At 41.9% G+C, this 15,221-nt stretch overlaps 1 protein-coding gene across 13 annotated transcripts in view; it reads left to right on the top strand.

Moving 5' to 3' along the window:
- CLASP1 (cytoplasmic linker associated protein 1) overlaps window positions 1–15,221 on the top strand; it is a 221,949-nt gene that overhangs the window by 134,945 nt on the left and 71,783 nt on the right. For 8 of the 13 annotated variants that reach the window (XR_014795731.1, XM_084892205.1, XM_084892201.1 and 5 more), the window contains 3 exons: window positions 888–914; window positions 2,820–2,987; window positions 8,615–8,722. Coding sequence is in view for 12 of the 13 variants with exons in the window: in XM_084892205.1 (XP_084748331.1) it covers window positions 888–914; window positions 2,820–2,987; window positions 8,615–8,722 (303 nt within the window). In the remaining variant the exon portion in view is untranslated. The remainder of the gene's footprint in view (window positions 1–887; window positions 915–2,819; window positions 2,988–8,614; window positions 8,723–15,221) is intronic. The other 5 variants (XM_084892212.1, XM_084892202.1, XM_084892203.1 and 2 more) reach the window with 3 other exon arrangements.

A 15,221-nucleotide genomic window follows, 5' to 3' on the forward strand; every position in this document is an offset into this window, starting at 1 on the left:
TTATGTCTGGCGTGTATTGGCATTGACCTCGGCCTTTGCCGGGATCCCTGCCCTAGCTGGTCCTCTGCTCAGAGTGGAGAGGATGGAAGTCCCTCTGAGCGGGGTGGAGGGGGATGGCAGAGCCCTAGTTCAGCCTTACAAACACACTGCACGCTCCCTACCTTCGGGCTCCACTTTAAAAACTTCCGTTTTACTCCACCCACCGCAGGAGACAACAGCAACGAGTGATCAAGCCTGGGTCTTAAACTTAGGAATAGAAATGAAATATTTTTTAAAAATAATTTTGATAGGAAGAAAATGTGAGATACATACAAATATAGATATACTAGCATTCAGAGTCCTGGTTTAATAGTACGTAGATTTTATTAATATTAGATTTAGGGCTCTTAACAATTGGTATATTTTAACTATTTGAAGATTTAAATATTTGAGGCTTAAAATCTTAGAGGATTAATATTTACATGTTTGAGAATTTGGCATCAGGCACTCAGGTGCTCTTTTTAGCTTTTCAGTGCTTATTGAGCACTTCCGGAGGTGGGCCTGTTTTAGGTGGCAGTGATGCACACAGATCAGCCACTGCCCTCGGTTGCTAGGAGCCAGAGAGCAGGTGCACTCCCAGAAGGTGGTCACTGCCTTACTCCGCTTCCGTACGTCGGGCACTGTGCTGGCGTATTGTGGGTTTGTAAGCGTTCCATGAACAGACCAGAAATAAATGCTAAGTAGTGTGACATATAAAACCAACATGAGTACAAAATAGACCAGGAGGAATAAGAACTAGGAAAAGATAGTTTGTGAATAAGACCTGTGTTTGCATGCTGACCTCTGTATTGTGTTATTGTCTTTTAATCCACTTCTTGCCTGTTCTTTGGTCTGCTCTCATAATCAAGGATCCAGATCTGCTAATCCTGCTGGTGGTAAGCCATTTCTCTTCTTGTTTCTTTGTTGTTTTGTTCATTCTCTCTCACCCCATGTTTCTTGCACAATATTAATTTTTATATTATGAGCTTAATTAATCTTTCTGCATTTTTTCTGTATGTTAAAATCCAAAATTTGAAATATATTTTCTTTTTCCTTTACATAGCTTAATGGTTTATGTGTGTGCTCAAATTTTATGAGCAAATTTAACAGATCATGAGGTGGGTTCTTCATGATAATCTGTACTTGTGATTTTTGCAATGAATTTCACTTTAAATTATAGTTAAAACATTATATAGTACTATTTTTTGTGGGTATGCACCTTAATGATTCATTGAATGGTGTGTGTGTGTGTGTGTGTGTGTGTGTGTGTGTATGTATAATTTTCAGTTAAGTGTTATTTCAAAGGTTTCTACCTTTGGCTCATCCTTATTCTGGTAAATAATAACGTGCACTTTGTTTTAGAATTTTATTGCTTTTTGTACTTAAGCAGATGATCTAAGTAAATGACTGCCATTTGGGTGTATTGATAATTTTGACCCATAAGAAATGGTTATTTAGGTATCTAGACACTTAGCCATAATAAAAGTTACTTAGCATATCATTTGTTTTTATTTTATAATTTATTGCATACATATCAGAGAATGTGATCTATATGGTTGCTACTTTTGTAGGTTTTTGAGGCTTAGTATACAGATGGTTTTTGTAGTACATAAAAGGTGAAAATAATGTGCATTACGTTTGTTGAGTTACACGTGTGTCTATGGGAAGTGTGTTTATACAGTCTGTATAATTTTGACTACTCTGTCAGTTTCTGCAAGGTATGATTTTTTTTAAAGGTTATTAGTCTTTCTGAGTGGTATATTAATAACTAGGACTTTTTCAATTTCTTCCTGTATTTTTACTTTCATATTTTATATTTCAAAACTATATTATTTGGAGCATAAAGGTTCGTGATTATTATATCTTCATGGACAATTTGTTTATCAATAATATATCCTTTGTTCATTTTATTCTATTTTGTTGTTGTAGGTATGTTGTTGTTTGTTGTAAACAACATACATTTGACTTCTATTTTATTTTTTTTAATCCAATTCAAACATCTTTGGCTTTTAATAGGTGAATGTAATCTAGTCACATTTATTTTTAAATTTTTTAAAAATATATTTTTATTGATTTTAGAAAGTAAGAGAGAGGGAAAGAGAGACAAAAACATCAGTGATGAGAGAGAATTATCGATCGGCTGCCTTCTGCACACTCCCACTGGGGATCGAGCCTGCAACCCAGGCATGGAATTGAACCTGGGACCCTTTGCTCCACTCTATCCACTAAGCCAAACCGGCTGAGGCATAGCCACATTTATTATGATTACTTATATATTTGAGCTTAGTCCTACCATCTTATTTTGTGATTTTTATTTATCATGTTTCTATTTACTTCTTCCCCTTCAAATTGTTAAATTAATAGAGTTCTCTTGAATCCATTTTCTATCACTGATGTTTAAGAAATTTTTGTTAATATTTATACTTTTCCAGCAGTTATACTTAAAATAGCGACATGTCAACTCTCACAGAAAAAAAGAACAAAACACTAAATAAATGCCATCGAGATTATTTCTATAAATTTTCTGTGGAACAGGGAGGCTATTTGGACTCATCCTGCTTTTTGAATCAGAAGTTTTGCAGTTATTTTTGTAGCACTGCACCAGTAGCCTCCTATGTATATTCTTTTGTGATACTTTGATATTCTTTCATGCTCCTAATGTTTAAGAAAAATTGGTACTAACACCAACTACAGAGCTATTTTTATAGTTGATCCAAATTAATGTATAAACTGGCTTCTGAAATATTATAATTTATTCCCTGATTACAACCATTACTCAATTTTCTTTGCTTCATTTTTAGCTGGCAGCCGGTCAAGTTCTCCGGGGAAGTTGTTGGGAAGCGGTTATGGTGGCCTTGCCGGGGGGGCCTCCAGAGGCCCGCCGGTGACACCCTCTTCCGAAAAGCGGAGCAAGATCCCCAGAAGCCAGGGATGCAGCCGGGAAACAAGTCCGAACCGAATAGGATTAGGTAAGGATTCTCCCAGACCCTGGAGCACCATCTCCAACTTGTCAGAATTTTTATTATAATCCAATAAATGTTTCTGACATGGCAGATAGAGCTTTGTTTTTGAATTAAGGATGCCATTTTGCCCGTGCTAAAATGACATTTTGATTTGTGTTTTTATAGAGTATGGCATGTTCAGTTTTCAGTTCTAACGGGAAAGTGTGTGGGGCTTACCATTTAGATTGATGAGGAAGAATTGTGTCGTGGGTTTTCATGTTTCAGAGTCATTTTGCAAAATATTAGAATTGGGGGAGTGGGCAGGGTTTTCTACTGTACACGTAGAAGCAATGCTGCTTTTCACTTTGCTTTCACTGATTAGCACCAAGTAGCTATTAACCTAAATTTTCAAAAGCAATTTGTAGGGTCCACATTTATTTTGATTCTGATCTTCTCTTACCTAATTGGTGAAACTTACAGTAAAAAAATATATATACTTACTTTTGACATACTAGTATTTTTCAAACAAAAAATCCAGGACTAGATGGAAACGAAGTATGTAGTACTTGTTTTTGTGTTGTAGTATTAAGTTTCATTGTACAGAATTACTCTCAGCAGCTTGAAGACCTTTTACCTCTATTAAAATCCAATTGTACACTACTTTTTAATATAAAAAGTAGTAGTCTTTTGTAATATATTATGCAAAATGTGTGTTCAAACTCTGCCTTTTCCTGCTTTCTAAGGGTAAAAATCTATTAATGTGAAATCAGTGCTATATTTTTTAGTCTTACGGGCTTATGTTTCTCATTCATTTGTCTTCTTAACAACCTTTACTTGAATGTTTATTGTGATGTGCAATGTGCTTTGTTAGACTTCAGGAATGGAAGTAAATGAAATAGATTGAACTTCTGATTTCAAACAGCTTGCAGTCTTAGGGGTGAAAGTGTACAGAGTAGAATAAATACGATACTTGGCGCTCTGGGGTCCTTCGCTGGCTCCCCGTGTGGAAGGCCTCAGAATCCCAGTACCACGAGGTCTGGCTGAGTTCTCCTCAGTCACAGTTTTCCTTGAAAGCAAGAATTGTCCTAGAAAAGGAGTGTCTGCCCCATTTCTTCCTTAATTCCTGCTAGGAGAGGCTCTCAGAATAGGATCTGCTGTGGTGAAGTGTAAGGTGGGGAGATGAGGAGAAGGTGCTGGAGGGCAGAGGGGAGCATGTGCAGCAGCAGTCAGACAAGAGGGAGCAGAGTGCATCCTTAGTAACACAAGTAATTCTTTTGGTTGCAATAAAGGAAGTTGGTTAGGATGGGGTGGACAATGAGAGCAGAGGGACGCTTAGCATCCAGCTCATGAAAATCCTTGAAAATTACCGAGCTAAGAGTAGGCAGGGACAGATTCGGTAAGAAGTAGAATGCATAGGATTTGGTTTGACATTCCCAAAGCAGGTGAGAAGTGTTAAGCAAGCAGTGGTTAGTTAATTCCACATAATGTCAGCATAAAGTGGCATTACATAGCATGCTGTCTGAGCTGACAAGTTACTTGCATCCAGTAATAACAAGTTATGTGGATACAACTAGAGAAAATCACCATGGCTGGAATATCTACATTTCAGAGTTGATACTCAACATAAGTGTGTTTGGATCTGGTTTTGATTGTAAAATGCATTTAATTTTTCAAATCGGGGTGTGAGGATTAAGCTGTCTTTTTTTCCATAGTTAATTAAGTTCAAAGGATGTTTTGGAAATCCAGATTGGTCTTACTTGTAAAGTGGGGGTGGGGAAGAATTTACTTTATTTATTAAGGATGCCATTTTTGCCTTCTTGAAATTGGAAAATAAATCAACTTTAGTCACCTAACATAACTTTAGGACCTGATATTCATTAACTATGAAATCTGTGTTATGGATAGTTGAAAAGACCACATTTAATAAGCTTTTAAAAGAAGTACTATGAAACATCATCCATCAGTAAGAACTAAATAGGAGCCCACTTCCGAATAGTTTTTATTTAAAACATTATTTTGAAGCAAATTATTTCCTTGATACTCATTATGGGATTAGTTAGTTATATATGTCAAGCTTTGAGGTCATACATATAATTCTGAATAAAATAGATATTTCCTTTAAATGTCTGCACATTGGGAGAATAAGAACATACACACGGAAATAAAGATCCATAGATGAATAAAATGTACCTTTCCATTTCTCCCTGTGATCTCTGAGATTCCAGTTCATAGGACGTCAGGTAAATTAGCATTTTTTCAGTAATAGATTGTATATTTCTGTGATCATTTAGTATATACTGTATATATGCCTGTGTATCTAAGTATTTTGTTCATTGCATAGCAACTTTGAATATAAATATTCAAAATAAGAGGAATCATCTTTTAAGAATATTTTATACAATTCCCAGACTAATTAGTAATTTTAAGTATAGTCAAGCTAGGTTTAGAATTTGCATTGAGAATTGCTTTTAGTTATCTACAACTTATGTTTGGTTCAACTATACTATTTTTTTGCTTGAGATAATATTTCTTAAGAAAATATTCTTTTCTCATCTGTGATAAAAATGATACCAAGCTCTTTTTCATTAGCATTTACTTAAGCAAAATAGGATGCAATTCCAATAAAATAGCACAGAAAACAAATAAAACCGTGCTACCCTGTTTTTTCTTGGCAATTTATTCCTTTATAAGTTATTCAACCAAAAAAGAAGAATATACTGTTTGTGAATTTTTGTGAATTATTTCATTTTCGTCTTTTATTCTATTTTTTATTAATAATGAAGTCACATAAATAGCTGACATTCATAGCAATTCTATTTTGGAAGTTTGCTTTTTTTTTCTTCTTCTTCTGCTCATCTATTAAAAAGGCTAAAAGAAAGATGTGAGTTTTTGCAGTTTACATTCTGTGGGTATATGTTTAGAATACTTTTACATTTTCTGCTTTAAAATAGTTTGAAAGAATTAAAAATTAGTAATTAACTTCCAGCAGTTAAATTAGACCACTGTGTGCAAGAATAAAACATGACAATATCTAGGCTAGGGAGATAGTTTATGTCTTAATTTCTGGTACTTTTCATTATCCTCTTGCACTTCTTAAGTTCTGGTAGAATTCTTCCTTAAAAGGCAAAGGTCAGGATTACCCTTAAAACACTATAAAGGTGGAATAAAGGGTCTCTCAGAAATGAAAACCAATCAAATGGTTTCTTAAGGCTTTCCAGCAATTCATGGAAGCACAGGACTCCGTACGAACTACGTACGAACAGCGCTTTAGAAAGTTCACATAGCAAGTATGTTTATCATTTCTTCCCCCTCTGCCTTCTCCTCCCTGTTCTCACAGGGAATGTCCCCTCCGGGCACTCGGTACAGAGGCAGGTTGACTTGGTATGTTGTTTTTGGTTTTTACCACCTAATTAATTAGTCCTTGTAAAATGGTTTATTTACATACTTATTTTAAATCCTCCTAATAGATTGGTCTATGGAAGAGGTATTATAAATGTTTTAAATTATCCAACATTTAAACTGTTGATATCATCACTAGAGGTATTTTAATGAGGTTTGGAGCAACCAAATGAGAAGATCTTTACAAAATTGTAAATGAGTTCTTCCCTGTGTTACTTCTAGCCATATGTTAAAGGAGCCAGGCAACATGAATGGTGAATGAACGTTCTCTTGGTGAAGCACTAGGAGGCTAAACCTTATTAAGAATTATGCGTATTGTTTCAGGTCATATCTATCCCTTTTCACATTCTTGATTGTCTTCACACAGCAGGGAGAGCAGACTTCCCTTTGCTGTAGCATGTATGCTAATTTAAGGGAGGGAGTGAGAGCTGGGTAAAACTTCTGGAGTAATTGGGCGAGAACTAGAAGAAAACGCCGAGCTAAGCATGACATGTTAAAAACTATCGGACTGTTTTTACTACTTTGACTGAGTTTTGGAGCAGGCAGTGCAGCAGACAGATGTTCATGCTTGCCTTTCAGCGGGGAGCCAGAAGTGTTACCACGTGTGCCTCGCCTCACAGCACCGTGTCTTTAAATGCAGACTTTCTCCCTGGCCCTCCGGAGGGGACTGGCTGGGCCCGTGGTGAGCGAGGCACTGCGAGGTCCCTGCAGGAGTTGGATGTGGTGTTGATTCTTGGAGCACAGGAAGTGCTGCTTTGTAGGTTCTGTGCAACTTGTCATATGTTGGCGGGTCAGCAGATACTCCTAGTGTTTTTTTTAAGAGTTTAGCACCTGCTGCTTTTAGGAATTACTAGAGAATTCCAGATGCGGCTCTGTTTTGACTGTTGCTTAGGTTGCATTCCTGTGCTTGATCTTGCTTTGCTTGCCAGTGCAGACCTGAGCCATTGGACACCACCTCTCAGCAGCATTCAGGTCTAGTTGAGACCACAGCTGAGAAAGACCACGGCTGGAAGTTGGTTGCTTTTCCGCCTTTGTAGTCTTCTTTATCGGGGCTTCACAATTCTGGTTTATGAGATATTCTTGTTGTGGTTTGCCGTACAATAAACATACCTTTGCTCTAAAATAAGTAGGTTATGCTCATTTATGCACTGATTTGAAAACAGCCATGTTTTTACATCAGCGGATCAAGTTTATTTTTTCCAAAATTTCTAAAGAAGCTATTTCTACCCAGTCCGGAAGAATGGACCCTCTCAAGATGGAGACATTTGTCGTCCCCATCCGCTGTTACATTGGGGGCACACGCCTGCAGTATGCCAGAGTGTTTACATATATTCTTCCAGTACTATATTTCTGTTTTCTCAAAATAAAATGAAAAAATAAGGGCATAATTTTACAGCCAAGTTATATTAGAAACCTTAGGCTATTTATGTGATTGTGTTTTCAATGTTTTATAATGTGAGTATAATAAAATTATCTATAGACAATCATAAAGTAATTGGCCATTTTCAGGTCAGTGGAGGGATCTTGCAGTACGAAGATTGGGGTGATCAGCCTAGGCACTGTGACACGGTGTAAGGCTGGGTAAGTGAAGGTGCTGAGTAAGGGCCACAGCAGAGTTTGATGCCCACAGAAGAAGTGGGAATTAAAGTTGGAACCAGGAAAAAGGGACCGCGTCCCAGCACCTCCTCTCTGTGGGTCTCGATGGTGAGATGTGTTGGGACTGTCTGCACACTGGCCCCAGTGCACAGGCTCTCCAGCTGTCAGTCAGGTGACTTCTCTTTGTCAGGGAGGCCGGCTGGGAGAAGTGGCTCCTAATTAGTTAATTTCATGCATAGCAGTGACCAGGACCCTTATTGTGCTTTTCCATCTAAATTAAGAACCCAGGGCATACGGAAACGGCTTTACCCTCCAGGGAAGAAAAGTTTGCCAGAGCCATGAAAACAGATCACTTTTAATAGACTGAGCTTTTATTTTCTGAGGCCGGTTTGCTCTTTGGAAGCTTTCTTTCCATTTTCACACCGAGGTGTTCCTTTACCTTCACACCAAATGCATAGCTCTCTGCGCATCGAGCATAGTTAGCTTTTGTCCTGACCTCCTGCTGTTGGCACTGCCGGCAGGAGACGTAGCAGGGGCAGGTGCTCAGTCGTCAGGACAATGTCGTGATTACGTTACTAGAATGTGACTGACATTTGTGAGTTTTTCTGTCTTCATTAAACTTGTTCACCTTCTCTGAAACCCCTCATGCTGCACACTAGCACGGAGCAGCCGTATCCCTCGACCCAGCATGAGTCAGGGGTGCAGCCGCGATACCAGCCGTGAGAGCAGCCGGGATACAAGCCCTGCTCGGGGCTTCCCTCCACTGGGTGAGTACACGGAGGCGCTGGCTCTGGAGCGGCCCGTCCCTGCTCCGAACGCTGTCCCGTCACCGCGGGGGAATGGCCGCTTTCCCTCCTGCTGGCCCGGCACCCTTCTTCCTTCCCTCCTCCTTCGCCACCCTTCGTTGTCCCCCTCTGCATGCTTAAACTTGGGGCCTTTCCAGTTTTCCGGAATTAGAGGAAAAACATCATCACTTCGGTCTGTGCTGTTATTATGGCCACTTGAGCCGGGCAAGCTCATCCGTGTGCTCGTGTCTAACATAAGATGAAGCTTAGCCCAAGTTCATTGCTGCTTAAAAGTAGAGCTAATGCAGAGTTTATTCTTACTCACTGAATTTCTACAATTTGTGTTTAATTTTGCCAGTGAATGTGCTCAGTTTCAGGGCGATGACATTAATTTAAAAAGCAGCATGAATGAAGATGTTAGCCATGCTTTTGTTAACCGAGTCATTTCAAAGCTTTCATCCAAGCAATCTGAAAATAGCCTTTAGATAAATTGCTCGGGTATATAGCACAATGCTAAACTTTCTGTTTCTTGTTCATTAGATATTTCATTCTTCCTGGGCTCAAGCGGCGGTTTAATTTCTGTGACCTGATGCCTTCCCAGGACAAAAAACTTTACAGCATTTGGTCCTGAGGGGGTGGAGCCCCGTGCGCAGGCCGCCGCCCAGCGGGCTCTTCCCTCCCAGCCCGCCTCAGCTTCTTAGAGCCAGAATTGGTGTTTTAACCGTTTGTAGGCTTCAGGAAAAACAAGGGGGGAAGTGTATCTGTTAAAGGATATCTGATTTACCTTTTCCTTTTAGTTTTAATAGTTCTGCCTTTCTCTAATATGGACATAGAAATTCCTCTCTCATGTAGTGTAAATTATTAATCCCCAAAGTTGACTGTCAACAACACATAAAGGAAATGTGTGTGTTCTCAGTAACTGTGTCTCAGTCCTTTGTCAGTGAAGAGCGCGTTTTCCTTTTGATAAAGGAAATCCCTTATAACAAAGGGCCTGAGGCCCAGTGTCACATGGAACAGGGACGGCAGGGGTCTGTTACTTACTTTCGAAGTAACTGATCTTTTAAATATAAAAAATGTCAAAAGCATAAGGTCTTAGTAGTAGTTTTAGTGCCTAATGTTATACACTGCTTTCCAATACCCCCCTCCCCCCACTCAGTATCAATAAAAGTGTAGATATATTCCCCTGTGACCATTGTCCTTGTTGAAGTCTGAGGAAGAGGGTAGCAGATGCAGGAGCCCTGCTGATGGCCCTGGTGACCTGGTGAGGGGCCTGGGGAGGAATGCTGCCTGCGGTGAGCAGGGGGGGGGGGGTGAATGGGGGGGGGAGGAGGGGGGCGGTGAACGGGGGGAACGGTGAGGGGGGGAGGGGGACGGTGAGCAGGGGGGGCGGTGAGCGGGGGGCGGTGAGCAGGGGGGGAACGGTGAGCGGGGGAGGGAGGCGAGGGGGGGGTGAGGGGGGGCGGTGAGCAGGGGGGGGCGGTGAGCGGGGGGGGGCTGTGAGGGGGGGAGGTGGGGGGCGGTGAGCGGGGGGGCTGTGAGGGGGGGAGGTGGGGGGCGGTGAGCGGGGGAGGGCGGCGAGCGGGGGGGGGGGCGGTGAATAGAGGGGGGGCGGTGAGCGGGGGAGGGCGGCGAGCGGGGGGGCTGTGAGGGGGGGCTGTGAGGGGGGGAGGTGGGGGGCGGTGAGCGGGGGAGGGCGGCGAGCGGGGGGGGGGAGAGGTGAGGGGGGGGCGGTGAATAGAGGGGGGGCGGTGAGCGGGGGAGGGCGGCGAGCGGGGGGGGGGGAGAGATGAGGGGGAGCGGTGAGCAGAGGAGGGCGGTGAGCTGGGGGGGGTGCGGTAAGCGGGGGGGGGGGGGTGAATGCGGTAAGCGGGGGGGGGGGCGGTGAGGGGGGGGGCGGCAAGCGGGGGGGGGGCGGTGAGGGGGGGGGGCGGTTGCCTGGTGCGGCCAGCAGCCACAGCGACAGATCAGGTTTCCCAACCAGTCAAGGGCGGCAGTGGTGGTTTTTTCTGAGTGAACTGGTGATTTTTCCTTTTAAGTTAAGTATCTATTTCTATGCATCCTGCTTGCTATTTGACCTTCTAGAACAGCGGACCATGGTGGTCCACGAGTTCTGAAAGGTTGGCGACTGCTGCTCTAGAAAACCTGTTACATAAGCGAACAAGTCCGTCTGTTCATTGGCCACTTTGTCTCTTAGAGGCAATTCAGTCTGTATCCCATCCACATCCTGGCATTTTGTCCTTGTCCATGGAATCAGTCTGTGTAAGCGCCTCGTGGTCTGTGGACCAGGCAAGTTGTGCTGTGCTTTTGAGGTCCCATCCACCCCGAGGAGCTGAGGGAGCTGGTCCGTCCTCACTTCCTTTGGCAGAGGGACCTGCTCTGTCCGGTGACAGCGCAGGGCTGAGGGCATGCCGCTCCCCCGAGGCCGGCGATGGGGCCGCTGCCCCTCCCCATGGGCTCCGCTCGGCGTGTCTCAGCGGTGGTCAGGCCAGTACCATCTTTTCAGATAAATCTCTATACCATGCCCTCTGCTTCCCTCCATGGTTACATTTTACAAAACTTTAGTTACACAGGAGCAGCAGCGCTCACGTGTGCCTGGCACCATTCTGAGCGTAATCCCTGTGGTCCCTGGGATGGCTGTCACCCTCTGTCACGGATGGCAAAACAGGCTCCAAGGAGCACGGTCTCAGTCACACAGCTATGCCGTGGTCTGGGTTTGAATCCAGGCCTGATTTCAGAGCTTGGCTGTTACCATGCCGATTTGAAAGCAGCAGATGTCTTTCACTCGTTCTCTGGATTGTATTCAATGCTGTGGGTGAGGCCTCCGCAGGCTTAGGCAAAGGAAAGAGCCCAGCGAGGGCTCTGAATGGTGGCTTCCAGGCTTGGGGCTAGGACCTGGGGATGCACGAAGTCCCAGAAGGCTGCTGTCCCCGGGGCACCGCCTGCGCCTGCAGAGGATGGGAAGGGTTCTTTCTCTCGCCACGTAAACATTGTCCCCACCCCCTTTATAGAGAAGCGTTTGTGTGAGTGCCCCTTTGTGTCAACCCACATGGCCAGTTTTCACTTCCCAGAAGGTAATTATGTGACTATATATTGGCTTTAAGTTTGCATTTTTATAACAAGATTGTTTGGGCCATTTTAATGGCATGAGTATGTATTTATATGGTTATAATGACAAGATTTAAGTGAAATGAAGGGCTCTAGCACTTGTAAGTAAGGCTTTGACATAAATGGTTTCACCTCGGATTCCACTGTCCGGTATTTACTGAGACTGTGACAAAGGATTCGTTACATGACAGATCTATTATAAAAAATTTATTGAAATAGAACCAAAGGACACTTTATAAGAAACCTTTATATCATGTTTTCCTTAAATGCTCCTTTCAGTTTAAACTATCAAGTGATTCTGATCAACCTGTATAATGAAATGATTATTTTGCTTCAGTCTGAAAAAACATTTTGTCATCTTCCTTATTTGAGTAAAGGGACTATTTTATAATATCTGTTTTAGAGATTGCTGATTTATTTGTGTGCTTCTTAAAGAATTGGGGATTTTTAAATTTTCTTTTTATAAGACGATAAAAATGTGTCCTTATTGACAAGGTACGTAGCCTTTGCTGTTTAATACCACATATACCACAAATATGTGCATCTCTTCAAGTAATGTGGTCTTGAATGATGAACGGTACTGGAGATGTTTAGATATTTGATGACAGCGAATGTCAGCGTGCACAGAACACTGCCCTCCAGTGTGTGTGAAAAGGAGCGCTGCTCAGTGTTACTGTTAAACGGGGCTTCTGGGGTGCAGTCGCACGTATTGGATGGCACCCTGGTAAAAAAAATTCATGTCTGAATCAAATCTATATTTCATAATTAATTGTAAAAGTCGTTGTCTCCAAGGATGTAGTTTAGCATGCATTTCCTCCGATTGGTGACTTAATATGCTTATTATGAGTACTTGCTAATGAAACAATATTAATGTCTAAATTGGAATTCACTCCTCACTGTTAACCACTGTTTGTTCTGTGCCTGGCTTGTGTTTAGTGCTGTATATATGAGCTCTTAATTCTCTCAACTCCCAAGAGGTAGGTACCGCTAACAGCACCATTTTACAGGTGAAGAAACAGACACAGATGTTAAGTGCTTAACATCTTACACATCAAACCAGGACTTGCCCCCAGTTGCATTACAGAGCCAGTGCTCATACCGTGACACTGCAAATGCCTCTCCCGGAAGGCCATTTAAACTTAAAACTAAATTTCAATAATTAAAAACCAAATGCATTAATCAGGATACCCATGCAACAGAACAAACTTTGACTGGGGAGAATGGAAGTGCATTGTAATTTCATTGTTTGTGCTCAGATGACATTTTGAATTCTCTTTTGTTTTCGGTGCATGGTTACATGTGCATCACATACTGAGAGACATCTTGTGAGCTGAGTGAGTCCATCCCGCTGTTCGACTCAGACTCAGACGGTGCTGGTGACTCCTGATGTTCTTCATGTGCACATTTCATAATGGCTGATAGAGGCTTCATGGAGTAAAGACCCACCGGGGTCTGAATTCATTGATGCATAAGGAATGCCTTAAGAGGGCCTCCGAGTGCCTGTGTGTTTAAGAGCTGCCTGGGAGCCAGCAGCGTGGAATCCAGGGATTGGCCCTTGCTATCCATTCACATGTAGCACCATTTCTTTTCATGAGAAAGCGTGGCCCGTGGGGCAGTCGCTGCATTTCCTTTGGACTGTGGCATTCTGTCTGGTACCTCTGTGTTAACCCTGTGGGTGTCACCGTTCCTTTTACCCGCAGCCTCTCGCCGGCATTCCAGGTCCACTAGCGCTCTCTCCACTGCTGACTCTGTCGGGCAGTCAGGTGAACAAGTGCTAACTGCATGCCTCGGCTTCCCCATCTCATTTACATCCGTTTCCATCCGTGTTGGTTAGCACTTGGCATGTATGCACTTCATTCCCCCTCCCCCAATGTGCTTTACTTTTTTTAAGTTGTTGAATGTTTATGGTTCTGTTAATAGGCTGTAGATGCTTTATAGCTTGTTTGACCACATTATTTCTCCAGTGTTCATATTTATGTTAAAATGAAACAATGCAAAAAGTCGGGGGCACTTTTCACCCTCTTTTTGCTCTCTCCCCCAGGAAAGCAACCCAAGCCTTAGGTCTCAGAAGGGTCCCTGTGGGGAATGGAGTATAAATATTACCCAGGAGAGCCATCTCCCAATCTTTACTCCCAATAAAGTGATGATTGTTGTTAGTGTCAAGTTCTAATTTGGTTAGAAAATTAGAACTTTAGTTACCAAAGTATGTCATACCAAAGTAAGTCACACATAAAATTACAGGTATAAAAATAAATGAGTTGTCCTAACACTTTTATGGAAAAACAAGATCATGATTCAGATAACAATCAGGCCAGTGGTAGCTTCTGCAGCCTTTGATCCCCAATCTTTTTCCATCTCAGCCCCTCTTTCCAAAAATTCACTGGTTAGCCATTGGGGCAAACGTAAGCATATAATAATATATCAGTTTGCCAGATTTAACTGGTATAATTTTCATATGCTAGCAACCCTGACTACAGTATTGAGTAAGACTCAGTCTTATTAAGTCACAGGTGATAACCGTGACCAATTCACTGAGTTAGGTATTTTCTGTTCCTCCTCTAAATGAAGCCAAGTATGCATTTTTAAACTATGTGCTCAGAGTAGCACATTCCCCTGAAGGTGATGGGCCAGACTGAGGGAACAGCCGTCTGCCCATCACTGAGAAAAGAAGCGGCTTACTGGTACCAGAGCAGCGAGGATGCAGAGCAGAGTTTGCTCTGGCTGAAAGAAAAGGCTTACAGTTCTGCTTAGATCCAAACGTTTCCTCCTAAGATTTGGAATTCATAATCTCTGATACATTTAGAATGAGCTGTGGTCACTGTGTGACAAAGCTGTGTACATTTGGGAAGCAAGAATAATTAACTGCATTATTCTTATGGTTTTAATTTTGTGTCTGAAAAATCAGTATTATCCCTGGAGCAAGACTTGCTGGCATGAGATCCAATTTCTTACTTTATTTTATGTAGACTTTGTTTTAAGTTCATGCTGGTAATTTTTAAATGGCTTTTAACTGAATTACTTTCATTCTGTTATTCATAAATCCCTTACTATCTACCCTTTTTTAATGGGGGAAAAATGAACAAAGATCATTCATGAAACTGCAAATTAAATCTCAGATTTATACTCATTTCATATTTCAACTGGTAATTTATATCTATATACGTATGTAGATATAATTGTGTTGTGGTTTCTCTTTAGTTTACATGGCACATTAAGTTGCCTTAAATGACGACATTGAGTATGATCAGCAAGTACATTAAAAAAGGGGATAGTATAACATACAATTTTTGTTTCTTTATAAAAATTCATGACTGTATAACTTTTTTGATAAGCATTGTTTACATTTTTTTTCTTTCTGTGGCGATGGAAGATGTTT

The sequence above is a fragment of the Pipistrellus hanaki genome (assembly GCF_964339955.1).
Source record: "Pipistrellus hanaki genome assembly, chromosome: 8".
Taxonomy (NCBI): Eukaryota; Metazoa; Chordata; class Mammalia; order Chiroptera; family Vespertilionidae; genus Pipistrellus; species Pipistrellus hanaki.